Source organism: Podarcis filfolensis (genome assembly GCF_964270895.1).
Source record: "Podarcis filfolensis genome assembly, chromosome: 14".
Lineage (NCBI taxonomy): Eukaryota > Metazoa > Chordata > Lepidosauria > Squamata > Lacertidae > Podarcis > Podarcis filfolensis.
The window spans coordinates 51,591,070-51,618,910 of NC_139616.1; the positions used below are offsets into that span (position 1 = coordinate 51,591,070).

The following is a 27,841-nucleotide window of genomic DNA, read 5'->3' on the forward strand; positions in this document are numbered from 1 at the left end:
GCCTATGAGTCCCTATGCACAGGGCAAGGCCAGGCAACACAGCAGCAGAAAGGGGGGAAATTAACAGCAAGAGTCTGTTGCTGGAGCTGGTCTGTGCTGAGGGTGGAGAAGGATCCACCCATAGCCTTAGTGCTTTGCACAGCTAAGATCACAGATCCAGGCCCCAGCCAAGACTCTGAGCCACTGCTAGTCACAGTAAGCAGCTGTGAAGTAGACTGACTGACTGGCAGGCTAACAAAGTCAAACAGCTTTGTATGAAAGGGAGCCCTTCCGGAATGAGCTGAAGTCATTTCCTTCTGAAGCAAATGTTAATTAATACTTTGGCTTTTCCGGATGTTTCTCTGGTTTTCCAGATGAGGGCTGGTGCAGGGGAAAGGAGTTCCATACCTTTGAGCTAGTACAGTCTAGGAAAAGTTTTGCTGGTGGATTCTACCCCACGTGTAAACTGGCCCTGAGCAATCCTTACTGCAAAGCTCCTTTCATGGTAGGGCAGTGCTGTTGCTGCCCTACGAGGGATGGCTGTGTGACTAAGGACTAAGGCTTAGCCCACCCGCTGAGCTTTGTTCCTAGTTTGTGCTCTTGACTCCTGTGCTGCCATTTGTGTCTCTTTTGAGTAAATCTTTCGTAAGGGGTGGGCTAGGTTTATGAGAACTCTTAATGCATTTCAGATTTTTGCTGTTTTGCCCTTTCGCTTGTAGAGACACCTGAAATAAATCACATGAGAGGTAGAAGCTTTCAGATTAAATGGGCAGCTTGGACTAATCTTGGGAATTTATGGAAAGCCTGGCTGTGCCATTTGGAGATAGGAAGAGAGTTAGCTGTATACCCCTGTGGGAGAGAAGCAGCATTCTGGAGCAGCCCTGTGTTAAGCTATGTAGGTTCAAACAAAAGGTCAGCTATGCAGTTTTAGCAGCTGGGTAGAAACACAAGCCTAGTCTTCTGTAGGTGCAACAAAAAGGTTTTTTATTCTTCTGGTCTCCACTTTCAGCACAGCAACAAAATGGACTCCTCTGGTGCTCAAAGCTATCACATTAAAAAATAAATTTCCTGAAGTGCAGTGTTCAAAATAGGAACCGGTTGTGGGGGTGGCTGAGGCTGCTTCTAAGGAAGGCCTCTGGGGTTTCTGCGTGGCAGCCACAGCTTCTGTCAGCTTCTCCACAGGTACCATGTTCAAGACTTTCAAGGCATAAAGGAGCTGGAATTTGGCTGTGCTGACAAAGGAATTCCCCAGGAAGGAAGGCAGCCCACCCGTGCGATCTTTCTGGGTGTACAGGGGCACTCGAACCATTCTCATCACCTGCAACAGCATGGGTAAATGCTCTGTGACCAGAAAATACCACCATGCTGCAGCCCACCATCACCCACAGTCAAAGGGCTCTTTCTTCCTCTGCACTAGGAAAACCTGTATGGGACTTGGGTGGCACTGTGGGTTAAACCACAGAGCCTAGGACTTGCTGATCAGAAGGTCGGCGGTTCGAATTCCCGTGACGGGGTGAACTCCCGTTGCTCAGTCCCTGCTCCTGCCAACCTAGCAGTTCAAAAGCACATAAAAGTGCAAGTAGATAAATAGGTACCGCTCTGGCGGGAAGGTAAACGGCGTTTCCATGCGCTGCTCTGGTTCACCAGAAGCGGCTTAGTAATACTGGCCACATGACCCGGAAGCTGTATGCCAGCTCCCTCGGCCAATAAAGTGAGATGAGCACCGCAACCCCAGAGTCGGTCACGACTGGACCTAATGGTCAGGGGTTCCTTTACCTTTACCTAGGAAAACCTATATATTGCACTGCAGTCTAGAGCCTCACTGCTCGGAAGATTAAGGAATGCCCTTTGCCCTGAGGTTAAGGCCGCCAAATGAAAGCCCCCACCCAGGGGAAGCCCTATCAAGCTCTCCCACCCCATTAACCCTTTGTCCCCTCCAATATTCTTGGCCAGGTGTGGCCAGCAGCCCTCCTAAGCAGCCTTTCCACAGAACCTCCATCTGCCCTCTGTGCTGCTGTCGACCCCTGGAGCCCAACCTCCATTCCATGGTCCCACAAGTGCACGGCACTGATCTCGACAGCATGCAGCTCCAGCAAGGTCAGCTGCTTGGCATACAAGTGGGCCACCATTTGCTGGGGGCCCTCCATGGTGTGTGAAGCCAGGTGGCTTCTGTCAGACACACACCACCCAAGCCCAGCACCCGGTTCAGGCCGTCCTCCAGTGACCAGAACCACCAGTCCACGAACCCTCCAGGGAAGCTCAAATGGCCATTGAAACGCATCTGCGACACAGGAGGAGGAAAAGGAGGAGTGTGTTACTAGGGCATCCATTTTCTGCAGCAGCTCCCTTTTTTGTGGAAGGCTTTTCCCTTGGAGGCTTGCCTGGCACCTTTGCTGCATATCTTGGTAAGTGCCAGGCGAAAATGTTCCTCCTCACCCAGGCCTTCGGTTTCTAATCAACCCATGGCCTTTCTTTGGGTTGTTTATTTACTTATTAGATTTATATACCAACCTTCCTCAAAAGAACTCGGGGCAGTTCACAAGGAAAAAAACAAGACAAAAGCACAAATAGTCAAATCAAGAAACAACGAAACAAAAAATCCCCTTCCCACAGAAACATTTACAAGGCTGTAGAATATTAATCAGCCAATAAAGGACTCCTGGACAGTTAAGTCCAGTCAAAGGTGACACTGGGGTGTGGTGCTCATCTCGCTTTTCAGGCCAAGGGAGCTGGCATTTGTCCACAGACAGCTTTTCCAGGTCACATGGCTAGCATGATGAAACTGCTTCTGGTGCACAGAAGACCATGATGAGTGCCAGAGCGCACAGAAACACAAGCAGCCCAAGTCCTGGCTGAAGAAAAACGTGTTTGCCTGGCGCCTAAAAATTGGCAATGACGGCGCCAGGTGAACCTCCCTGGGGAGAGTGTCCCACAACTGGGGAGCCACTGCAAAGACGCATTCTTGTGTTGCCACCCTCCAGACCTCACACAGAGGAACATGAAGAAGGGCCTCAGACGGAAATCACAGTGTTGGTTTATATAGGGAGAGGCGGTTCTTTGTGGTCCTGAGCTGCTTAATAGGCGTTATACTGTAGCTCAAAAGCTGCACTTTGAACTGGGCTTCATGCAGATGGGCCAACATTAGGCTCTGACTGTCTCACCCCAGTTCTGCACACAGCGATGTGTGTCTGTGATTTGTCTTTCCGCCCTCCTTTACTATGATTTAATTATGTATTTTTGTGTTCTCTGTTTTTATCTGTAGGCTGCCTTGAGTTCCTGTTGGCGGAGTGTAAATATATAATAATAAATATCTAATAATAATAATAATCCGCCCTGTGGTCTCTTGATGAAGGGAATAACCAGTGCTTTTTTTTCTCTTTCTAAAAAAATGTTCTCATTTTCCTACTCATATTGAAATACTGCCCCTCAATGAGGCCAAACTTAGATACACAAAATGTTGAGCGGCACACGTCCCCAAAGGGAAAAAGCCCGGGGAATAACGAAGAGCTCGACTGCCCTGCCACGTGGGCTGCTGAGCACGTGGCGTCCCTGCGTGGGCGGAGCCATCGCCCCCATATGCCACGCCCCTCCCCTCAAGCCACGCCCCTCGCCAGGAAGGCGCAGCGCGGCGGGAGGCGGCCGAAGAGCATGTCGGGATGCGGGGCGCGGAGCAGGGCGGAGCGCCTGAGGGGCCTCAGCTCGGCCGCGCCCGCCGCGCCCAGCGGCTCCAGGCCCGAGGCGGAGGCGGCCGTCCGGGGCGCGGCGAGGCGCGGCTGCCCGACGACGGGAGGAGCCGTTCGCCCCCTCAGCTCCGGCGCCGCCATCTCGCGGACACGACGACCGCCCGAGCGCGCGCGTAGATGTGGCAGCGTCCAATGGGGGCGCGGCGTGGCGGACTGGCAGCCGCTGGGCCCAATGGAGAGGCTGCTCGCCTCACAGCGGCTCCGCCTCGAGGCTCGATGGGGCGGAGCTAGACGGGGATCCGCCCTGCCGCTGGGCGTCCTGGGAAATGTGGTCCGTTGGGCGGCGGGGAGCGGGCGAGGGTGCCCTGGGCATGTGCAGAGTGCTGCCGGCTGGCCGCGCGACTGAGCGGAGGGAGCAGCTTCTCTCCGGACCAGTTTGTTTTTGCTGTATTTAATAAAGCATCTAAACATTATTTTTAAGGGACACAAGATTGTGAATAAAGTGTGTGATTATTCTGCTTATGGACCCTTTGGGTGACAAGTTTTCCCCCTTTTAATTTATTTTTTTCATTTTACAATATTAAACAATAAATATAAATCACGCACAAACCCAGTGATGTTTTCTGCTACTTCCCTCCCTCCTGCGGTTTCTGATTTTTCTAGCAAATTCTTACTGCATATCTCAATTTAACCTTTTTACCCATTTATCCTTCTTAATTCCCTTATAATCCTGATGGCTCCTGTTTATATCGATCCTGCTAATGTTTTTAGTTGTTTACAGTTTGTTTTCATATGTCCAATACATTTCCCCCATTCTGCTACAAAGAGTTTATCATCCTTATATCTTAGTCTTCCAGTAAGTTTCTCCATCTCCGCGTATTTCATCACTTTTAGTTGCCAATCGTCTCTTTCCAGTTTTGTCCGTATATCATTCGGGCAGCCCTGATAGCATACATAGTTTTCCCCCCCTGATATTTGGCACCCCTTCTCCAAGTATACCTAAAAGGAAAGTTTCTGGTTTTTTAACAAAAGTTATTTTAAACATTTTTTTCAATTCATTACAGTATAAACAAATTTCCAGAAGGCCTTTGCAACCTTACAGAATCACCACATGTGAAAAAGTACCCTCTTTCTCTTTACACTTCCAGCATATATTGGCTTTAAATTTGTCAGCTTGCTAGGCGTCAAATAGCATCTATACAACATCTTCATGTAGTTTTCTTTTAATGCGCAGCATGCTATAAATTTTAAATCTCCTTTCCAAAGCCATCCACACGTTGCCATATCAATATTATAATTGGGTGACAAGTTGAATTAATTAACGGAATGAACTCGCAGAGAGGAAAGAGTTGACTGTGCGCAGGAGCCCTGGTTTAAGGTCCACCGGGTTCCCGGCTGGAAAATTAACCTTTAAGAACATCAGAAAAGTCCTGGATCAGGCCAGTGGCCCTTCCGGCGCAGTGGCGTCTGCTCTCACAATGGCCAGGGAGATGCCATGGTGTACAGTGGGAAACCTGCAAGCAGGATCGCAGCACATGAGCTCTCTTCCCTACTGTAGTTTCCAGCAACTGGGATTCAGGAGCCACCAACAGCCCTATCCTCCGCGAGTTTGCCCCATCCTCTTTTAAAGCCATCCAAGTTGGCCTCCTGTGGCAGTGAGTTCCATAGTTGAGCCGTGTGTTGTGGTTTATATGCGCAGTCTGCTTTTATGTACCCAGGACAGATGCCACGGAGGCCCCGCCGGGGAGACCCGTGAAGGCAAAAAGGCTGCCCCTGCTGTGTGTGCGCCATGCCCCATGGGCACCGCTGTCCCACCCCCGGAGCTGCTGCCCTCCCGATGTTCCCCTTGGCCCCAGAGGTGCCACGAAGGGCCCTCTGGGGCAGGACTCGGGCCAGGCAGCCAAGAGGCGGCGTTACAAGGCAGACGGGCTGCCAGCAGCTGCTTCGTCAGCCTCCCGGGAGCTACTTTTGGGACCCCAAAAACTTCCCAGCACCTGGTGATGTTGCGCGTAACTGCCTCCTTTTCTTCCCGCAGCGCAGCAGCTTTCACAAGGTGGCGGCGTGTGGCGGCGGCTGAGACAAAAGGTGGCCTCGACAGCCAATGAAATGTGGGGCTGGCGGGGGGGGGGGGGTTGGCAGCCTGAACAGGTTGCTTCTCTCCATCGCCTGCAAAGAGCCAGCCGGACGCGCCACTCTCCCCTGGCACTCGCAGAAGGCGGCCCGCACCTCGCCTGTTGCTGCGGGGCAGCAGGTAGGCGCTTGCAGGGGAGCGGGGCACCTGGAACTGGAGGGGGGCTTTGTTTCTTTTCAGAGTTTTGCACGAGACCTTTGCACAGGGGATGCAGCCCAAAATTGGGGATGGGCGGGCTAGAGAGGAACGTAGAAACCTCATGGCTGATAAGAATGCCCCCCTCCATCCTCCCATCGGCTGCCCCCCTCCACCTCTATTCTGATTTTCCGGCCAGCCCGATGCTCCTTCCATTCATCCCGGGACACCTCCTTGGCAAGAGCCCCCCTTCCTGACCTTGCTCCCCGCGCCCCAACTTCTGGCTGCTCCCTGGTTTCTCGCGCGTGGGTGGCAGCTGCCTGGGTGCTCCCGCGCAAGGGTGCTCGCTCCTCAGAAGCAGGGAGACTGGTGGAGGAAGGAGCAAGGGGGGGCACTGCCCCACGCAGGTGGCACCCGAGGACGCGGCGGATTTAAAACCCAGCTTCCTGCGAGCCGCCGCGCCCGAGTTTGTGTCCCGCAGGTGGGCGCAAGGAGGGCAGAGGCGGCAGCCTTCGCGGGCCGGGCTGGCCAGCCGCCTGGGGTCTCCTAGCGCAGGGTGGCGGAGGAGGAGAGGCCGTGTCGGGTTACAGCCGAGCTGTGCACTCCCCTAATGAGTGTAAAGACGAAGCCTCGGCGGCTGCCACCTGCGCACCCTCCGAAACCGGATCGCTCGTCCCCAGGGAGCCGCTTCCCCAAGCCACAGGCGGGCTGGCGAGGCCCCGGCGAATGGAGCCCGTGTAACCAAATGCGCCTGCGGGGGACCTGGCGGAGCAACAGCTTGTCCTTTGTCTCTGGCCCTGCAGGAGAATTTCCCGTCCGACGCCCCCGTCGCCTTGCCTATCCCTGGCCCTGCAGGAGAAAAGGACGGCGGCCGGGGAGAATGTCCCTCGTAAGGCCGAAGACGGGGCAGCAGCAGCAGCAGCTGGGCGCAGAGCCCTGGGGCGCTTCCTGCGGGGCCGGCGCCGTGGACGACAGCCTCACCAACCTGCAGTGGCTGCAGGGCTTCTCCTTCCTCCCCGCCAGCCCGGAGAAGCCTTCCTCGGCCAGCCTCCTGCAGCAGGGCTCCTACGCGCCAGCCAGCCCGCCCGCGGGCGACACGGCGGCCATGGGGGCGCCCACGGGGATGGGCAAACCCGCCAGCTCCAGCTCCTCCCTGCAGCCCCTCGCCCCCGCCCCAGAGGCGGTCGACTACCGGACCAACGGGCAGGTGAAGCCGCCCTACTCCTACGCCACCCTCATAAGCATGGCTATGCGGGCCAGCCCAGAAGCCAAGCTCACGCTCTCGGCCATCTACGCCTGGATCACCGAGAACTTCTGCTACTACCGCCACGCAGAGCCCAGCTGGCAGGTGAGGCGGGGCCTGAGCAGCAGGTGGTCTTGCAAGCAGATGCCTCGCGAGCAGGTTCAGTCCCCAGGGGCAGAGTAGGGGGGAGACTCTGGCCTGAAACCCTGGAGAGCCATTGCTGCTGGTAGACAATACTGAGCTAGATGGACCAAGGACACACATAAGGCAGCATGTTGTGTCCCTATGACAAAAGGCAGGAAAGGGCCAGGCCCAGTGGGAAGGGGGAGACGGAGCTGGCCTCCCATCAATATTGTGGACTTGCAAAAATGGGAAGCGAGTTTCTCCCCCTGCCCCAGATGTGCCCTTCCCCATTCTGCTGGGCAGGAGGGGCTGCTGCAACCGGGGGCAGGTGGGAACGGAATATTCCTCAGATGGGCACGAATAACTTCTGCCAGGGAGCTCTCTTGCAGGGCAAGAGACAAAGGGCACCTCAAATGATCCAGGGGGGCTCCCTCGGGAAGAAAGGTTGCAGCGTTTGGGACTTTCTAGTTTGGGGGAAATGCAAGGAAGAGGCAGCTGTTGAGAACATTAGGCGTGGCTTGGAGTAAGTGGATGTATCGAGAAAGGTTTTCCTCCCTCTCCGGCAAATGCTAGAACTTGTGGAGATGCAACAAACTGAAGACAGGGAGGTTCAGGACAAAGAGAAGAGAAAGCAATTCTCCATGGGGTACAAAGTTACTATGGAACTCCCTGCCACAAGAGGCAGTGATGGCCACCAACTTGGATGGCTTTAAAAGAGGTTGGGTAAATCCATGGAGGTCAATCGGTGGCTACAAGGCACAATGCCAGTCACTGGCTCTGGTTTGCAGCAGGTCCTGCTTGCAAGTTTCTCACAATAGGGATCTGGCTAGCTCCTGTGAGAGCAGGATGAGGGGCCAGTGGAATCCCCCTGGCCTGATCCCGTAGGGCTGTCTGCATGCCCTTCTGCTCACCCCTCCCTCTCTTCCCCCTTCTTCCCCTCCTCCCCATGGGCCTTTTGTTTCCTCCGCAGAACTCCATCCGCCACAACCTGTCCTTGAACAAGTGCTTTCAGAAGGTGGCGCGGCAGAAAGACGAGCCTGGCAAGGGGGGCTTCTGGCGGATCAACCCCCAGCACGCAGACAGGTTTGTTGACGGGATATTCCGGCGGAGGCGGGTGCCAACCTTTCCCTGCATTTCGGCCACTCAGGCAACACCCCCCTTGCCTGCCTCGGGTGCAGAGCTGGGCTGCTTCCGAGGGAGGGGACGAGGCCCCCTGCAAGAGGACCAGGCGCCCCGGCTTCCTGGGGGGCAGCGCCACCCTGGTAAGTGCAAGCAGCAGCCAGGCCAGGGCACCAGCAAGGCTGCTTGGACCGGTGCCCGCTCGCCTCTGGCCTCTGTGGGCAGAGAGGGGGTGGCTCTGCCGGGGGACCTCAGCTGGGCGTCTGTGTTGGAGGACACCTTCGTTGGCAGCGGGAGCAGCATTGAGGACCTGGAGCTGACGGCAGCCCTCGGCTCCCTGGCCGCCGAGGAGGTGGTCCTGGCCTCCTCTGACCAGCCCGTCAGTCCTCTGAGCCAAGAGGGTCCCCCTCACCCTGTCCCAGCCCTGGTGGAAGACTTGACGCTGTATGCCGAGCCCCTGGGCCAACCGTGGGGGGAGGAGGAAGCAGCCACGGAGCCGCCGCTGGGACCCCCCTGGGCCTTCGAGGAGGAGGGCGGCACCTGCTTTGTCGAGGGCTTCCTAGCCGAGATGCAGCCATGGGAAGCATGAGCTCTGCAGGCCCCCAAGAGGCAATGAGAAGACGCAGCAGAAGCCGAAGTGGCCTTGGTTTGCAGCTGGCCTCTGCCAGGGGCGGGCAGCCCTGCCCCAGAGCAGAGAGGCTGGGGGTGTCCGCCCTAGTCGTAGCCTTGCTTGATGCAAGTCATGTTGTGGTGTGTATGGCAGCAGGTCGCAGAGCGCCTGTATTCCCAAATGTCAAAAGGCACAACAGAGCTCCGTTAGCTCGGGATGTACAGCTTTTTCTGAAACCGGTGAGCACACTCTCAGAGGTGCAAGGATGGGCAAAGCGGGTCTGCCAAAGGGCTGGGGGCCAAGAAACCAGGGGAAAGGGGGCACTTCTCGTCCTCTCCCTGTTCAGAAGACTTCAAGGCCTCCCCCTCCTTCCCTTTCTGTGCACGCAAAACCAATATCCTTTTTCCAAATCAACTTTGGCAGCACAATGTTTGTAAGTAAATACATGCAAATAATTTTGTCTGAGAGCAGAGTCTTGTTTCTGCTTCCTTGAGCAGCCTTGACAGCCCACGGGAGGAAAGGGGTTCAGCTAAGGCTGGCAGCTAAAAGGCAGGCCAGGAAGAGCACTGGAGCACCCTTGGCAAACTCCCTGAAGGTGCCGGTGGGAGGTGGGCACTCCTATGCCACGCATGTGCTAAGGCATGTGCCAGCTGCTCCTCTGTGCCTGGGCAGGGAAGAAGGCAAACAGACTCTCCTTCCTGTCCTTTGCTGAGGAGATGGACACCGGGCAGCAGACAGGCCTGGACCTGCCTGGGGCAGTTGGGCAAGCGCTCTGGAGACAAAGAGTGGCAGCCTGAGCCAAGACGGACGGGCGCATTGGCTGGCTCATTGTTCCTCCAAACGGCCAGCCTCCTCAGAGGAACAAACTGTCCTGCTCACCTGCCAGGGTGGGAGAGAGATCTGCGAGGGCAGGGGCCAGCGAGGCCTGGCTGAGAGTGCAGAACCACCCCCTCCTATCCCTGGGGCACCCCACCCAAGGCAGCTGCCGCCCCTGAAGGGTGAAAGGCGGGTCTCTCCTTCCCCAGCCCCACTGAATGGACCACTGGCCTGGCTTGAGAAGGCACAGGCGTCTGGGTCAAAAGTGTTTTGCCAGTGGATTTGGCTGCAATGCCCAAGGGTGAGTGGCAGACGTGGGCCACGTGCCAAGGCTGCTGCAGACCCACTCCTGACTGGGGGGAAAGAAGGGCCAGGGGGGCGGTGGCTTGTTGGGCAGGCAAGGAAGGGGCAGAAGGCAAACCCAGAGCACTGCCACTCCCAACATTTATGTCACTCCTCTCAAGGTACCAGCAGCCTGCCTTGGCATAAGGCCCATAAAGGAGGGAGGCTTCCTCAGGTCAGTGAAGAGACTGGAACTGCGTGTGGCCCCGTCCACATGGTCAGTGTGCCCCACCGGACACCGGGAAGGAAGAAACCAACAAGAAAAAGCCAGTCACCAGCATCAACCAGACTGACACAGGAGAGGTTTATTACTATAAATATAGAAACACATTGGCCCAGCTCTGCCCTCTGGGCCTGGAAAGAGAGTGGCCCCCTCAAAGGCGGCAGTTTGGGGGGGGGGCAAGGAAGCAGCTGGCAGCCCCTCAGGCAGCTAGTCCACAAGGACACCCCTCACCCCCCCGCCTTCTGGGTGAAGCAGTTGGGAGGGAGGAAGAGGAGGAGGAGAAGGCACACCTGGGCACAGCCCCAAACCGTGGAGCTCAAGGTGGGGGTGAACAGGCTCCTGCTCAGTGGCACAGGCAGCACAAGGGGGCACCAACCAGATGCCCCGGCCTCAGGGCAAGAGAGGAAGCTGCAGGTTCTGCGTCACCCTCCAGCAAAAGTGCCCCCCCCAGGTTGGCTCTGCTGCTCTGCCTCCAAATCCTGCAGCAAAGCAGCAGGTCGTGGTGGTGGAGGAGGGGTAGCTGTGGGGCAGAAGACGCAGGTCCCAGTGGGGAGCCTCAAGCCACTTCCAGCTGAGTCCCTCCCGCCCCTTGCTGGCTTCCTCTCTGGAGTCCAGCCACCCCCCTGGCAGGAAGTCCATGGAGGAGGAGGAGGGCAGAAAGGGCCTTGTGCCTGACCCACTTTCCCTTTCTGCAGGAGCAGGAATAAGCCCCCCCCCCGCCCCATGTGCCTAGATGGGGGGTTCTGCCAGGAGCCCCAAGTGCTGGCCAGGAGCAGAGCAGGCAGTCTGGAAAGCAGGAGGGGGGAAATCAGAGGCAGGGGGTTAAAAAGGCCAAGGTGCCAAGAGATATGTCCAAAGAGGGTGGGGGGGCAGGAAGAGAGCACAGCAAGGCAGGAGGAAATCTTTTCCATCACACCAGCCTCATGGCCAATGCAGGGGGGGGGGGCACCGAATATCATGCATTTCTGTACAAAGACACAGAAGAGTCCCTTGGAGGGGGGGGAGAGAGTCCTGGTCCGAGGCTGAGCCCCGCAGAGGGGGGAATGTCTGTCTCGTGCCGCAGCATCGGAACCCGTGTCCCGTAAAGGATCCTTCGCTGGTGGAAGAGGAAGGGAGGCAGAGGGGGCTGCTTCCCCACAGGCAGGCAGGAAGAGGAGCCGCCCCAGAAGATGCGCCCGGGCGTTTGGCATTGTGAGCACCTCGGTGGCGGTGGCTTTCGAACCCCGAGCCAGGCGCTCAGGACGGGCTCTGCCCGCTTTCCACGCAGAGGCGGGGATTGTTGAAGAGGAAGGGCTGCCCGGATTGGCTGGTCCCACGGCCAGGGAGGGTGCCAGCGAAGTCAGAAGATCCTGCGGTTTGGGGGGGGGCAGAGAAAGAGGCCGGCTCAGGAGCCCTGGTGCTGCTGACCCTCTCAGCCCTCCTGCCCCCCAGGCATAGGGTGGGAGCAAGAAGCAAGGCAGGGCGCCCGACTGCGGTACCCCGAGGTGGGTGCCTGGCCGCTGAAAGAGACCGCCCACAGCAGGGCAGAAGCTGCCCTGCGCATCTCAGCCCCCTCCCCACTGCAGCCCCCCTCTCCTCTGCCCCTTTGCCCCACTTCTGGCTGCCCTTCCCCACCCGCCCTCCCAAGAGGCCCCCGCCAGCGTATAGGGAGGAAAGACGAGACGTACCAGCTTACTCCTCTATCCCAACAGAGCAGGAGTCCAGGCCGAGGGCTGCCCAGGCGGGGCAGACAGAAAGGGGGGAGACGTTAGAAAAAGCGGTCAGAAAAGACGGACGGACAGACGCCCCCCTTGCTGTGGGCATCGGGTGGTGCCCGAGAGCGGGGCGGAGGCCTCTTCTGCAACCCACCACGAGCCTCACCCTCTGCCTCTGAGCCTCTTCTGGCCCCCTCTGCATGTGCTTCCCGCCCCCCCTCCGTTCCCAATTGCCCCCCTCCTCGTGCCACACGGATGGGGCCTGCGTGGCATGGATGTACAGAACAGGGCCATGGCTGCCACACAGAGAGCAGCAGCGATGCAAAGGCAGCCGGGCCATGGGTGCAGGAGCAGGAAAAGCCAGGACGGTGCGTGAAGCTGGGGGAACGGGGGACAGGTGGGTCAGGGCCCTTCCTTCTTGGCCAAGCGAGGGCATCATCCCCCTCTCAGCGGAGGGAAAGGAAGCGCCAGTCACCACCGAGGGCTCCTTTCGATGTTACCTGGCAGGTAGACGTCCGCTGGCAGGTCGCTCTCCAGGATGGGGAGGCTGCTGGGGTCACAGGTGCTGCTGCTGCTCTCCTGGACAAGGGCCTCCACAGAGGGAGGCTGGGCACCTGCCAGAGGGAGAAAGAAGGGGAAGCCTCAGCGCCTTGGCATGCTGCCACTCCCTCGCCTTGGCCGGGGGCCCCCAGATCAAGGGTTTACCAAAGGCATTTCTGCATTTCTTTGTTGAATGGTCTCTTTAAATTTGAAGGTTCATTATTGTTCCACAAGATGTGTATTTCTTTAAAGGCAAGAGCAAATAATGTGACCTGGTTTTACAGCTGTGAAGCAGTATAGCAGGTGCTGTTAAGTTGTGGTAATTAAGCTGTTGGGTATGGTATATAAAGAGCAGTATGTAGCTCTCTCAGTACTCTGGTGGATGGGTCATGCAATTTAGTGTAAAGAGAGTTTTTGTTTTTGTTATTAAAACTTAGCAAAAGTTACTTTTGCGTTTCTTGAATGTGTGGTCTCCCCAGTACGCTTTCTGCAGCCCAACTAACGGCGTACTGGGGAGACGGCGACCATCCCAAGGTCACAGCCAGTGAGCTTTGTGGAGCGTGGTCTCTCCCAGGTCCTAGTACAGCACTCCAACCACCACACGTTGCTCTCGTGCCTGCTCCACTTTGCCCAAGCTGTCCCTCCAGGGGGCCAGTCCTAGCAGTGGGGTTCTTTCCAGGCCCATGTTCAAGAGCACGGACACGACATACACCCAGGAGGAGATCAGGCCAGAGGGTAAGGATACTTCCCCCCGCCCCGCCAGTTCTCACCCATCACAGGCCCAGCCAGAGCTCACCTTGCTGCAGGGGGCTGGCTGCCTCTGCTTCTTCCGCTGTCAGGCTCTTGAAAGACGGGAGGAGGAGGAGAAAAAGAAAAGGGTCTCATTTCTGCAAAGGAGGAGGGTCGCTATCCAGCCCCCTGCTTTGCTTTCCAAATGCAGAAACCAGCACCATTCCAGAGCGGGGAGTTTTGTTTTCGTGCAGGAAATAGGTTTGCTCCGGATCCCGTTGAAAGAGACACTTGGTGCTCTCCAGGGGGAAAAGGGCAATTTTTTGGTTTAGTAAAATGTATGCCTAGCTTTCCTATAGAAAAGTATATTCAAAGCAGGTGACCACAATGACAAAAAAGGCTTAGGATAGAAATAAAATAAAAATATGACACAAAACACAGTAAGATGACATGTAAGCAGGAATAAAAATTGAGAATAAAAATCACAAGGGTTCAAGCACCGGCCTAAATATGGGAAGATTACTGCTAATGCCTCTCTGGATGACTGTTGCCCCACCCAACCCCCACATCTGGAAAGTCAAGAGAAAACATTCTGAGCCCGGCAGTTTCCAGCTACGTCCAAGCGGCAGCTGTGTGGAAGTGGGAGCCCGGGCACCAAAGGCCAGCGGGGAGATAGAGAGGCGATACTGCCCCTCCACACCTGGTGGAAAATCCCCTGATCTGGTAGCCAGGCTGCGCTCAGCTTCCTAGGCTGACAAGTCAATGGAGTCGGAAAAAGAGCTACCGTTTCTCTCAGTCTGGGGAGAGGCTCTGGAAGTCCGTGGGAAGGGACTGGTGTGTTAAGCAAGGCTGTTATGGGGAGGAACAGAGCAGAAGCCAGCAATGGAAGGGATGCTTCTTCCCAGCGTGACGGTTAGGAAGTCCGAAGGGGTTCCTTCCTCCTCAATCATCACATTTGGTGGGGAGGGAGGCCCCTGCCAGAGCCCTTGGGGAGAGTGGTCTGCTGCCCAGCATCAAGAGGGCTTGCCCCCTTCCCTGGCCATCAGCACTGCTGCAAGCAGAGGGCAAGAGCAGCTCATCTCTCCCCTGGTGTGCGGACGGGACCCCAGGAGCCCATGAGGGTGGCGTGTGGGAGGGGAAGGAGACGGGTGATCAGGACCACCCATGGGAGCGTCCAGCTCTGGCAACTCATGGTGGGCGGCCCCAACAGCCCGCCTGCTGTTTACTGGCCACCTCCCAGTGCCAGTAAAAACTACAACTTTCTGCAAGACGACACAGAACCAGACACCTCCACTTGTCAGTTTGCGCATGCACACAAACACACACACACAGTCCAACTTGGCCAAGGAGCTCTTGCGGTTGCTCAGCTGTCAGGCAGGAACAGGCAGCAGGCAGGCACTTTTCTGAGGCTGACAACCCAGCAAGGCTCATGGCAGTCCCAAGCCTGACCCCATCAGCAGGCCACTCCAGGCTTAGCAAAGAGGCAGGAGACAGACAGAGAGAGAGAGAGAGATTCACCTCTGGGGAGCTGCCCTCCTGCAGCACGAGCTCCGTCCCGCTGAGTGGCAAGTCTGAGTCCTCCGAAAGCTTCTCCTCATCCTCTTCGTGGATGGGTGACGAGGGAGACCGGAGGGTGCTGCAGAGAACAAGAGACACAGCTGGATTGGCAGCGGCTCGCATGGCAGGGGGGTTGACTCTGGGGCAAGAGGCCAAGGCACTAGGAGCCCTGAGCTTCAGGCATTGGGCAGAGGAGGAGCAGAGGAAGGTTTGGACTGGGAAACGGAGCGAGGATGGACTTGGCGTAGGAGAGGGCAAGAGGGAGCGATCCAAAGAGGCTTCTCCACAAGATTTCACCTGTCTGGAGACTTGCTGCGCTTGCTCTTCTGGTGGCTGCTCTCCACAGCTCGGTCCAGCCCCACCAGGGGTCTTCCAGAGAGGGGAAGCCCGTCCAGGACCCCCGTGTAGGTAATCTCATCATAGAGGGGAGCTGAGGGGATGGAGGGGGAGATGGAGCGCAGGCCGTTCAGGGCTTCCAGCAAAGAAATGGGCTCATAGCCCGGAGGGATGTTGTCTGAACACTGCGGAGGGAGAAGGAGAGGAAGACAAAAGCTCAGCCACTGCCATCCGTCGTTGCAGTTTGATCCCTACAGCATTGAAGCCTCTTTAGCTCTGCCCTCACAGAACTGCAGGACTGGAAGGGAGTCACAGGGTGACCCAGTCCAACCCCCACTGCAGGAATTGCAGCTAAACACACTGCCCGGCACTAGAAGACACCCATGGAGAGCCATGGAATTAATGTACACATTTATACGCCACCTTTTAAGATTAACGCTTTACAAGGCAGCTTACAACATTTAAGGACGACAAAAACACCAGAGAGAAAAATAACAAGAACCACAAAAAGTAGTTTGAAATTTTCCCAAAATCTCACACTCCTTATCGGGATAGGAGAGAAACATCTTACGGCCACCAACTTGGATGGCTTTAAAAGAGGGCTGGACAAATTCATGGAGGAAGAGAGGGCTCTCAGTGGCTGCTAGCTAGCATGGCTGGGCAATTCCTCAAAAGTCGGAGGCAGCAAGACTTCTGAACCCGTTGCTGGAAACCACAGGAGGCCGAGGGCTCTGGAGCCGATGACCTGCTTGCAGGTTTCCCACAAGGGGCAGCTGGTTGGCCACGGTGAGAACAGGAGGCAGGACTGGATGGCCCCCCTTGTCTTATGTCTAGCAATGAGCTGATCTCCGTAAGTTGCTTCAGGTCACTTTTGTGAGGAATGACCGCTCTTGTTGCTGCTCTTTGTCTTCAGAAGGGCATCTCAGGTTCTGTTTCTCTGGCCAATTGAGCTGGGGGCTCTCAGGGTTGTGCAGCAGTCCCAGGGGAGAGTCTGGAGGCTAAAGCTCCACCACCCCAGGCTAAAGCTCAGCAGGCCTGGGGCTGATTGGAGCCCAGGTGGGAGGCTGCCTCTAAGCCAATGCCACGGGAACCGGATGGAGGGAAGGGGGGATACTGTGTTTTAAATGTCTGGAAGCTGCCCAGAGTGGCTGGGGCAACTCAGCTGGATGGGCAGCATATAAATTAGTAGTAGGAAAACAAAAGAAAACAGCTATTCCCATCAACCGGGATAGCAACATACCTTCTCTTCCTCCTTCGCTGTCTCTCTCCTTTGCTATTTTTATGGCCTCCTGTCCTTCTACGAGGCCTCCTGACCCCACCCCCCCATTACCTGAGGGGGACAGCCAAGGCTCAGCAGAAAAGGCCACCTGGAGCCCCCAGAAAAGGTGGGGATGAGCCCATGTCTGCCCAGAACCCAAACCAACTCCCCTCCACCCCCCACAGAGAGATGCATCCTCCCCACCCCCAGTGCTTCAAGTGTGCTTTGGGAGTGAAGCCACCCCTTCTGCTGACCCCCCCCTCCCGGACGCCTGAGGCTGCTTCTCACCGAATGCTCGTCGTGGTCCAGGGTCTGTGCCAGGACGGGGCTGAAGGAGAGCGGAGACAGGGCCCCGGGCTTCTTCCTCACGGCTCGGATCTGCAGCAGGGCTCGGAAGGCTGAGGGGGGAAGGCAAGAGGAGCCCAGTCTCATCTCTTGCGCCCGAAATCTGCCAGGGGGCAAGGCCCATCATCTTTGCCTCCTACGGGCTGAGCTGTGGGCAGTCCTCTGGGAGTTGGGACCCCAAAGCCACCTGCTAGCCCCGTTGACTGGGGAACACAGCAACTGCTCTTGCAAAGGGAGGGAGGCGGCTTTGACTTAAGCAACCTTTCCAGGCGCCAAGGCAGATCAGCTGCTGCCCCAGCAGAGCCCTTAGAGGGACGGGCCTCAGAAACGGGCATGGGCACCGAACCCGGAATCCTGCAATGCTCCTCCTGCGCTCGTGTGGCAAGGCATGTGCACCTTGCTGTACCACAGAAATGGAGTCCACGGAGCTCATTTTTCCCTGCTCCATCCCTGCCCATTAGCAAAGGACTTCCCATGAGAATTTCACTGAACAGGGGCAACAAACGTGCCCCCCCCCCCAGGCATCATAGGACTGTAGAGTGGGAAGGGACCCTGAGGTCATCTATCCCCTGCAATGCAGGAATCGCAGTTGAAGAATCCCTGACAAATGGCCATCGGACCTCCACTTAGAAACCTCCAATGGAGGAGACTGCCACCTTCCAGGGGAGTTGTGGGTTCTGTGAGTCCTTCCCATTGTTGAACACCTTTTCCCGCCAGAAATTATTCCTAATGCTTAGTCGGAATCTCTTTTCTTGAGACCTGAATCCGCTGGCAGCAGAAAACAAGCCTGTTCCATGCAATGAGAACGGCAGCCCCCAGAGGATCCCCAGTGTGATCAAAGGTGGAGAAGGGTCTCTGTGCTTCAAGCCCCGGGTTTGCTGGCCTCCTCCTGGCTTCTTCCCTCACCTCTGCCCCGCCCCCCTGCTACTCACGCAAGCGGCAGATGGGGCAGTTGTTGGCCTGGTAGCGCAGGGTGTCAGCACACGAGTTGCAGAGGCAAAGGTGCCTGCAGGGCAGGATGAGGGTGTCCCGCAGGTCGGAGAGGCACACCACACACTCGTTGCTGTTGTCGCTGTTCTCATCATCACAGGGCTGCAGCGGGGGGAAAGGGAGACAGAGAACTCACTGGATGCTTCTGTAGCCCAGCTAAGCATTCAGAATCCTCGCTGTACCGCAGAAATCCAGGGCCCCTTTCCGGACTCTGACGGACAGAACCACCCAACCCAACACTACTGGCAGCAGGTGGCAAGATCAACCCCACCCAGAATAGGCAAAGCCCCAAAATTTCAGACTTGGGAGGCACAAACTCACAAGAACCTCTGCTTACTCCCCTTTTAGACAGAGGGATGCGCTCCTCTTATGGTCTTTGACTGCCTTGCAGCCCTGGGAGAGTTAATGGCCTCCCCTCCCTCACGCCCTCCTCACCTTAGTCTCCTGGTTGTTCTTGTTCTCAATGCCATAGATCTCCTGAAGCAGGTAACTGACCCGGTCCACCTGTGGGGAAGCAGGAAATGCTGCTTGCTTCTTTTTTAATCGTTTCTCTTAACTACTACTACTATTACTACTACTATTATTATTATTTCCACTAGGATATTCTAGGCAGCTTGAAATGGAAGTTAAACACAACACGATACAAATACACAGCTGAAAACTAAACATGAAGAAACAACCATCTAAGGCAAATGAGAAAAAAGGATGGAAACAGGTTGGAAACCAAAACCAGAATAATAAAAGGGCAGCAATGTGCTCTTCACTGAGCATAATCACAAGTCAGAAGAACCTGGCAGCTGCTGGCTAAGCCAAAGGAAGCGCATGTGGCCAATCAGACGACTCTGGGAACCCCATAGGCAGTGCAGGGGAGGAACAACACAAATGGCTACTTGCCACAATGGCCATGTTGCACCCCCACTGTCAGAAGCACCATGAACCTGAACATTGGTTGCTTGAAAGGGGAGGGGGAGAGCTCAAGTCCTGCTTTTGGGCTTCCAGAACAGGCATCTGGTCGGCCACTGTGAGAACAGGGTGCTGGACTAGATGGGCCATTGGCCTGATCCAGCACACAGGCTCTTCTGATCTTATTTGGGACTCGCAACAAATGGTGTTGATTCAGAGGCACATTGCCTTCAATCCTGTGGACATCATGCCTAGTACCCACAGAGAACTTTATCATCTGTGAACCTGCCTAAACCTCCTTTTAAAAAAATCTGTTTAAATATTTGTATTACACGTTCTCAGGGCAGGAAATCCAATAGGCTCTGCTAAGTTGGGTAGTGGGAAAGGGGTCAGGCCTCTCTGGGATGTCAGCCAGCACCTCTGCCAATAATAATAATAATAATAATAATAATAATAATAATAATAATAATAATAAAAAATTATTTATACCCTGCCCTCCCCAGCCAAGACCGGGCTCAGGGCGGCTTACACCAAATATAAAAACAATTGATTGAAATACAGCTTAAAAAACAAGATTAAGCCACATCCTTGCAGACAGACAAAGACTTACGATCTGCTTCTGCTTCAAAGGCTTCACCGAGAAACTGCCATCCACATGCTGATGAGGGGAAAAGACACGGGAGAGATAGGTTGGCACATTTAATATGAAAAGTCTTCAACTGCTTGCTAAGCAAACCCTCCTTCCATGCACAGACCCACTTGCATTTTCAGGATTTATTCTGATTACACAATCCAAGCTGTCAGATTCTGCAGATTTCCCCATTCAAAGCACCAAACAGAACAGGGCAAGAGAGGAGCGAAAAGGGGCCTTGCAAGAAAGGCTGGAACCACGGAGAAGGCAAGGCAATGTCTCACCCCTCTGCCAGCGCTGTTAGTCCAGCAACCACCCAAAGCCATCTCCTGCTCAGATGGGGCAAAGGGGGGCTTCTTACCTTTTCAAAGGCAGCCAGGAGGATGTGGGCATGGCCGGTCACTTCCACGACAACTGCGGGGAAAGCAGAAGGCCCATGAGATCAGGGGCAAGGCAACAGGCAGCCCAAACACCCCATCAGGCCAGGCTCCAAGGGAGGAGGATTGGGGCCCAAGTCCTCCAGCAGTAGGACTCTCGAGAGTCGGGATTTCCCACCAGCCCAGCAGCACAGGCTACCCAAATGGTCACATGGGCAGCAGAGCTTTCAAGATGACCGAGGAAGAAGTTGTGCACAATAAATGTATACGATGGAGGTCAGCAGGCGGTTCTGAACCAAGCCCTTTTCTGAACCCTTTTCCCTCTTGGTAATTTCCTTTTTGAAGCGAGGCAACCAGAACTGTACCCAGGATTCCAAACATGGCATCGTGCTATAGACCGTTTTTGTTCCAACTCTTTTCCTAATGCTCCCTGGCATGGAATTCGCCTTTCTCACAGCTGCTGCCCACTGGGCTGACCTCTTCATCAAACTGTCATGTGACCACAGGCTGGGGGAGGGGGCTTTCTTGACCCAGGCTACCAGTTACACAAACAGAAGATAGTATTTTCATTTTCTCTCCCACGGCATGATGGGAAAAGCTAAGAGGGAGAGGCAATAGCTCCTTCAAACAACATTGCTATTGTCTCCAGCTTTATTGACACACAGTCCTTGGCTGAAGACTTCCAGCACAAGAGATCCCACTATGGAGGCGAAGGAGAGAAGGCTCCAGTTGTTGTTTCCCTCCCAAGGATATCTCTCTGAAGTGTCAGAGATGAAATCAGAGCAGTGTTTCCCAAAGTGTGGTCTGTGTATCCGCAGATGCACACAAAAGGGTTTCAAAGGATTCACAGCAGAATTTGCTCTCAGCTAGATAAATCAGCTGAGGAAGCTCCTGCAGCCAATCGGAAACCACAGAAGCCCTGTTGGACGTTCAGCTTCCAAAAATAGTTCTCAAACCAGAACAGTCACTTCTGGATTTGCAGTGTCCGGAAAACAAAACGTTTGAGAACTAAGCTGCTCGAAAACCAAGGTTCGATGGTATTATTAAAACTACCCAATTAATAATAATACTAATAAGGGGGTAGCTTTAATAATTCTTTATAAATAGCTTTACAGTATATGTTATTTTAAAAATAGCTTTATAATTCTTTTACAGAAAAAATCTTTAATTTTATTATTTATATACTGTTTATCTGACTGGGTTGCCCCAGCCACTCTGGCTGGCTTCCAGCAAAATGTAAAAAATACTTCTCCTGAGAAAGGGTACAACAGTAAGACTAAATTCTCAAAAAGGGATATGCAATTATTCTAAGAATAGGAAACACAGAAGTTAATCTGCTAACACTGCTGGCGATCCAAATCTCTTGGGCAAGGCGGGTCTTTTGCTTGGCTTAAAGAACAGGCCTTCTTTAGCACAGAGCCTCTCCTGTGTCCCAGAAGACGCATATGAACAGGGAGACCGTCCCAGATGGGAACAGAAGGTGGAGGTGGCATGAGCCAAATCCTGCCCAAGAGCCAACAAACCAGTTCCCCTCCTGCTCCCTGCTCAGCCCCAACACAGAAAACCTAGCATGGTGGAGACCTTTCCCAGGACTGTCTGATTCCAGCGCAGCCTGGCCCCTTGGGAAGGCCACTCCAGCCTCTGGGCCAAACCCTGCTGGTGCCCCTGAGCCAGCCCGATTGCTTCCGCTTCCCAGGAGCACAAAGGCAAAGATGGGAAGCGGGTGTCTTACCGTCGCCTTCATCCACCACGGCCTGGATGACGACGGGGAAGATGCCGCGGTCCAGATCAAAGTTCAGCTGGAAGGAAGGAGCAAACAGAGGGATTAGTCCTGCTAGCAGGGCGTCCTGTGGCTTTCCATATGGAACTCCTCCAAGGAAAAGGTGTCACAAAAACCTCCTTTTGTGTGTGTGTGGGGGGGGGGGGAGAGATATTGTTTGTGGTTGTCACAATGGCCAGAACAGGATGGGAAGGAAGGACAAGCAGCCACTCAGCTTCCTTCCCTGCTTCCAGCTCCTCCCCTTGGAAGATCTTTAGTTCATTTCCCAGCAACTTTATAAATTTGTTCTTGTTCTGATGACACCACAACTGCTTTCAACCCCCCCAAACCCCCAGGAGCAAAATCATTAAGACGGGGGAGGCAGGAGGGAGAAACACAAGCCTATGTGACTCTGCTAAGCTAAAAGACCCAAATCTGGGAGGCCCTAAGAAGCCAGGAACGTCACCTCGTCGTCTTTCCAGTCCGAAAAGTCTATCTTGAAGGACGGCAGCGAGAACTGCTGGCTGACTCCTCGCTTGTAATGCACCGTTTCCGACTGCAGAGAAGGGTTCTTTGTGCTGTAGCTGCAGGCAGGGAGAAGAGGAGAGGCTCAGCATCACACCCAGAGGCAGCTCCTGGGCTCTCACAGGCCACATCCAGCACCCTTCCGTGTCATGGCGAAGCACAGGCCAAAAGCAACGGAAGCCGCAGCAAACCATGCCATGTGCATGTGGACCTGCCTCATGCAGCCACCTGCTGGCACCCCAAGCTAAGCTAGCACATTTCTGGACACAAAGAAAAGAAGGGTGTCTCCAAACTACCCCAGTGGTGCAGGGATGCCAGACCTTGGGGATGGCAATATATTTTTCTGCTGAGCCAAGCTGGTGAATTTAAGAGCTAAAGTCCCCATCCCTTCACCTGGGTCGCCAGCAACAACCGTTCCAGAACAGGGATAGCCTGACCACTGTAGTTCATGCGCTGGTAACTCAAGGTTGGACTACTGCAATGTGCTCTTTGTGGGGCTGCACTTGGACCTGCTTCAGAAGCTCCAGCTGGTGCAGAATGTCTAGTCAACAACATGGGGCTCCATTGCTAAAGCCCGTCTACTACTGTGCCAGGTTCAAGGTCCTTGTATTCGCTTACAAAGCCCTGAACATCTTAGGTCCAGGGTACCTCAGGGATCGCCTAATCCCTTATAGCCCAGCTCAATCGTGGAGATTATGTGCAGGAGTGTCACTGGTCATTCTCCAAGCTGGCAAGGCTCATCTGACAACAACACGAAACTGAGCCTTCAGTGTCATCGGCCCAGTCCTGTGAAACTCTCTGCCACTGGAGATCAAGAAGGCGTCTTCTTTTCCAACTTTTAAATGCCTGCTGAATACTCTTCAATTCTGCCAGGCTGATGCTGGCAATTAAAAGTACATCTTTCCACAAGAGTTATCTGATATCTGATTTTAACTTTTCTATATGGCTTTTATTGTACGGCTTTATGTACTACTGTTGTAAACTGCTTTTAAAAATGAAACAGCTGCGTGTAAATACTTTTATAAATAAAATAATACAGAACTATGGGTGGGTGAAGACGATGTCTCCAAAAGACACACGATCCCTTTGACAGGCTCCCCACAAAGCCCCTCGCTGCCAGGGTTCCAGCACTCACACGGCCATGCCGCTAATGAACTCCTCCGTCGCTTGGCAGTAGATGGTTATTGCAACGCGTGCGTCGGCATCAAAGGTGAATTCCAGGCTGTACAAGGCCTTCTGCTTCCCGTTCTCCTCAGTGGGGCTGTCAGCGTCCTCTTTGTACCTGATGTAAAGGGAGGCTGAGTCATGGCAGGTAAGCTCAGACATTAAGCTTGCTGCAATCTCTCACCTGGCGCAGAAACTCAATCCTTGAGCCGTCTCTGTTTCTTTATTACCACCCACCCACTTGAACTATCTTCACAACTATCACATTTCCAGCTCTCCTGATGGGACTGTCTAAAATGCTTTCTAAGATATGCACAATATTTATTACATTAATGGTTTTATTATATTAATGGTTACCATTATTATTATTAGATGGTCTCTGAAGCCACGTATGCCATGTAACAATATTATCACAATAAGATTATACATAATAAACACCTGATCTTCAGGAGTCAGACTCCTCTGCCTTCTTGCCTCTATTCATGTTCCCCTGCCCAGATTCCTCAAGCCCCTCAACCCACCCCTCTCAATCCCTCCATTTTGGCCAGAATTAGAAACAAGCAAAAGCAAGGTTTCAAACCACCTGCTTTCTAGATCTTGCATATCTCCAGATTTTCACAATTCACTGCAAGTGTGGAATGTGATACTAAGCGCAACCTTTGTTGTAACTCAAAACACCCCCCGCTTAAAATGCTCTGTTCAGCAGCACACGAAGACCAGGACAGACAAAGGCAGCCTCCCTCTTCAGCTCACAATCAAAAATAAAAAAGGAAGCCTCTGAATGTCAGAAAATCAGGCAACATGCTCAGATGGAAAGAAGGCAAGTTAAGCACCTTCTTTGCAAAAAGACACAATTTCAACCCCCCTGTGCCAACTCATCACAGAGTCTGCATTTTAAGCTCCTTGGCCTCAGCAGAGCATAGGCTAAGGCAGCTGTGATTCCACCCTGGCCCCCTGAAAAGTCTCACCCCACAGGGGTTTGGGTCTGCAGTACCTGACCAGGCGGAGGGAATCTTTGCGGATATTCACCAAGCTGCGCAGTGTCTTCACCGGCTCATGAGGTGCTGGGGTTACATAGGGAAACTGGAATGGAAAACCAGGAGCCTCTTGAGAAAGCACACACAAAGCAAGGGAGACGCGAGGGGGGCAGGCCACTCTCCACCCCCACCACTGGCACAAGCTGGCTCTCTCCAGCTGCACACACAGGAGGAAAACTCCACTTAGGGTAGTCTGCTATCCCTGGAAGGGTTTGAGCCAGAACAAAAAAGGGAGCGCTGTACACATTCAGCAATTGGGGTGTGTCTGTCCCCGAATTGAAATCCACCAGTATTTCTCACTTTGTTTTTCTGAACCCCATTCAACCTCAGGGAAAAGTTGTTTAAAAACACACACCTGCAACCCTTCGAATTGAGAGGTCATAATTCAGGTGAGATCCTGTGAGGACAGCCTGCTCTGACCTGGCAGGCTCCAGCTGTTTGGGACAACAGCTGTGATGGGGGCTGTGCTCTGAAACAGCTGGCTGGCTGGTGCTCCCCTCTCCCCCCGGTTCATTTTGGTGCACCAAAATCATGAGTACTTGCCTGGACTGGCCTGTTGCCAAGGAAGTTCAAGTCCATGTTCTCCCCAAAAAGGTAGCCCTCAGGGTGTGGCGTGTCAAACTTTTCGCCTCCCATGAAAAAATGACTGGCAAAGTAGTTCCCTGAAGAGAAGGCAAAGATCTGGTTTTACGTGTGTATTTATTACATTTTTAACCACCGTCGTCCGCACAAGGATCTCAAGGTCATCGTATAGAGTTCTTCCCACACCCACCCACCCATTTTATCCTCACAACAACCCTGTAGGGCAGGGCAGCCCAAAGTCACACAGTGAGCCTCACAGTCGAAAAAGGGCCTGCACCGCAGATTGGGCACAGATGCCAAGGGCACTGGCAGGACTTTGGCACAAGGCGGGGCTCAGCAGCCTCTCTCTGGAGTGGGAGAGGGCAGACATCCACACCAGCTGGCAGCCAAAAGCTTCACTTGCCCCCCACCCCAAGATTTGTGGAAGGAGCCCCTTTCGTGGGCTGTGAAATGCAGGCATACAACCACCCACCTTGCTATTTGGCAGGTGCCTGGAAGAAGAGAGCTGGCAGGCAGGTGATATGTGGGGAGGGAGAGAAGAGGAGGGGGCAGCCCACTGCTGCTGCCTAGCAATGGCTCAGAGGAGGGAGGGGCACGCCATGATAAAAACATTAGAGGAGCCCGGCTGCAGTTGGATCTGTTCCGGAATCCTGCTCTCTGAGTGGCCAACCAAAGGGAAGCCTGCAAGCAGGATCCAAGGGCAACAGCTCTCAGGGTGCCCACTACAGCTGTACGTGGGGGCGGAGACACTCATGTAACCTGGTTTCCATCAGTGAGCAGTTCTGAGAAGCTCACAAGCTGGGCATGAAGGTGGCCCCCTGACCAGAGACTCAGAGGTAGGCTGCCACTGAGCACAGAGGCTCCATTCTCAGCTGTTCTGGTTCATAGCAGCTGGAGGGGGGGTGGGGGTGTCACAAGCACACTGGAGCAAAACTCTGCAAACATCCCTGTTCAGCCAGAAAGCAGACAAGCGAGACATGAAATTGACAGCCCTCTCTTTGCCTCCAAGACCAAGGGGCATTGAGGAGCCCTTGGGACCAGTGGCTATTTATTTATTTCGCAAAATTCATACGCCACTTGATTATAAAAGAAGTCCAAGAACTCTACGTGGCTCACACAGAAAATAATAATACATTACAATCATCCGGGGAAAGCCACTCTTTGAAATGTTCAAACGATTAAAAACCAGCAATGACATTTGCAGGTGTTTTCTTTCCTCTTTGCCCCGTTTGACTGGCCCCTTTTCAGCGGCAGGGTCCCCCCCCGGGGGGGGGGCTATGCTCAGGTGGTCTCCTGGCTTCTCAGAAGAGGCACCTGCATCAGGCTCCTCTGATGGGGGGGGGGCTTCTGGTCACGTTTTGGGGTGGGGATCAGGATGGCAGAGTTTGGAGGGAAAGCCAAGGGTCCTTTTGTCGTGGATGCCCCTCTGTTTCCAGGCCCCGTTCAACGTGCTGCTGTGGACCTTTTAAGGGCCCAGGACCCCAATCCCTCCAGGTGAACTGGCCCAAGGGGAGGCAGCAGGAGGAGGAGGAAGAGGGGGCTGTTTGGTGGTGGCTCCCCTTTCCTGAAGTGCTTCCCCCAGGGAGGCTCAGCTGGCGCCTTCCTCACCTGCATCTTCAGGTGCCAGGCAAAAAGGCTCTTTTTCTCGTGGGCCTTTTAAACTGCGCTATCGCACAATGGACATGCAGTATATTGAAAAATAATGGAACCAAGGAAGGGACTAGACTGCAGGGGTCAGCAGCCTTTTCCAGCCGGGGGCCGGTCCACTGTCCCTCAGACCTTGTGGGGGGCTGGACTATATTTTTTTTTTGGGGGGGGAATTAATGAATTCCTATGCCCCACAAATAACCCAGAGATGCATTTTAAATAAAAGCACACATTCTACTCATGTAAAAACACACTGATTCCTGAACTGCCCGCAGGCCGGATTGAGAAGGCGATTGGGCCCGATCCGGCCCCCGGACCTTAGTTTGCCTACCCATGGACTAGAGCATAGCTGTCAACATTTCCCTTTTTTTAAAGGGAAATTCCCTTATTCCGAATAGGATTCCTCGCAAGAAAAGGGAAAAGTTGACCGCTATGGGACTAGAGGGAAGTCAATTTGTTTTGTTTTGGTATTGTTATTGTTACTGTTATTTCTGGAAAATCAGTAAGTTGTTATCAAAAAATTCAGCTGCGCTGCTGCTTTGCGATGCCCTTCCGCGATGCCAAACGCCCGTGCGATCCTCAGGGGGGATGAGCAGCGGCAGCCCCTGCAGTGCAGGAATGGCGGCCAGAGGGGGTCCCAGGGGTCATCTAGCCCAACCCCCCGCCACCCAGGAAGAGCCCCGGCGGCCGCTCCGAAAAACGAAGCCGCCTCTCCTCTCAGGCTGCTGGGAATAACAGGGACCCCCATTTGGGGAGGGGAGAACCCCCCACAAAAATTGGGGAGGGGAAGCTGAGGAGCAAGGGGGGTCGCTGCTACCAAAATCCCCATTATTATTATTATTATTATTATTATTATTATTATTATTATTATTATTATTATTATTCCCTTCGCGGGGCTCTGGCCCCACCGGGGCGGGGGCGGCGGGCCCGGGCCTTACCGGACTTGGGCGGGTACCGGTAGGCCGAGTTGGCCTGGATGTCGATGTCCTCCACGCCGGCGATGCGGCGGCTGAGCAGGGAGCCCATGGCGGTCGGCGGGTCTCGTCGGCGAAGCCTCTTCTTCTCCCTCAGCGAAGCCCCCTCAGACACTCCGTCAAGGCGGCGGCGAGGCCTGCAGGCCGCTCCCGCGCGGGGCACCACGGGAAAGAGAGTCCTCGCGCCCAGGCCCTTCGCGTGGTTCGCCGCCGAAGGGGAGCCCGTTCGCGGACTACAACCCCCAGGAGGCGCCGCGCCGCGCGGGGAGAAGAGAAAAACACAACAATGGGAGGGCGTGGGAGGCGCGGGGCGGGGCCTGCCCCTCAGCCAATGGCAGCGCGGGACGGTAGAGCTAGGAAAAGGTAGAGCTTCCACTCTGTACGTGGCG

General features: G+C 54.6%; 3 protein-coding genes and 1 long non-coding RNA gene across 6 annotated transcripts; 2 read left to right on the top strand and 2 right to left on the bottom strand.

The window, feature by feature from the left end:
• Positions 1-101: 101 nt before the first annotated feature.
• Positions 102-3,273, bottom strand: NUDT16L1 (nudix hydrolase 16 like 1). Its single transcript, XM_083585934.1, is given in 3 exon segments — positions 102-1,297; positions 2,016-2,150; positions 2,153-3,273. Coding segments are annotated over 3 exon segments (609 nt in total). The 5' UTR covers positions 2,261-3,273; the 3' UTR covers positions 102-931.
• A 2,385-nt stretch (positions 3,274-5,658) lies between these two features.
• LOC310749190 (forkhead box protein J1-B-like) lies at positions 5,659-9,486 on the top strand. Of its 2 annotated transcripts, XM_083585778.1 has the most exons (3): positions 5,659-5,913; positions 6,732-7,276; positions 8,265-9,486. In XM_083585778.1, the coding sequence occupies exons 1-3, from the start codon at positions 5,769-5,771 to the stop codon at positions 9,000-9,002; spliced, it is 1,428 nt and encodes a 475-aa protein (XP_083441904.1). In that variant the 5' UTR covers positions 5,659-5,768; the 3' UTR covers positions 9,003-9,486. The 2 variants fall into 2 exon arrangements, with proteins under 2 accessions (XP_083441904.1, XP_083441903.1); XM_083585777.1 differs by lacking the exon at positions 5,659-5,913 and having other exon boundaries at positions 6,338-7,276.
• Positions 9,487-10,463: 977 nt separating this feature from the next.
• Positions 10,464-27,630, bottom strand: MGRN1 (mahogunin ring finger 1). 2 transcript variants are annotated; one of them, XM_083585721.1, is made up of 17 exons: positions 27,417-27,630; positions 24,793-24,911; positions 24,207-24,295; positions 23,184-23,330; positions 21,990-22,107; positions 21,497-21,563; positions 19,749-19,801; positions 19,367-19,414; positions 18,289-18,357; positions 17,796-17,955; positions 16,807-16,916; positions 15,222-15,445; positions 14,886-15,003; positions 13,435-13,480; positions 12,599-12,712; positions 12,072-12,116; positions 10,464-11,753 (listed from the first exon to the last, which is right to left on the bottom strand). In XM_083585721.1, exons 1-16 carry the CDS (start codon positions 27,502-27,504, stop codon positions 12,076-12,078), a joined length of 1,611 nt encoding a protein of 536 aa, XP_083441847.1. In that variant the 5' UTR covers positions 27,505-27,630; the 3' UTR covers positions 10,464-11,753; positions 12,072-12,075. The 2 variants fall into 2 exon arrangements, with proteins under 2 accessions (XP_083441847.1, XP_083441846.1); XM_083585720.1 differs by lacking the exon at positions 12,072-12,116 and having other exon boundaries at positions 27,417-27,629.
• Positions 13,487-14,135, top strand: LOC310749323. The gene is made up of 2 exons (XR_014541569.1): positions 13,487-13,609; positions 13,991-14,135. It is a non-coding gene; the product is annotated as an uncharacterized lncRNA (long non-coding RNA).
• Positions 27,631-27,841: the final 211 nt, after the last annotated feature.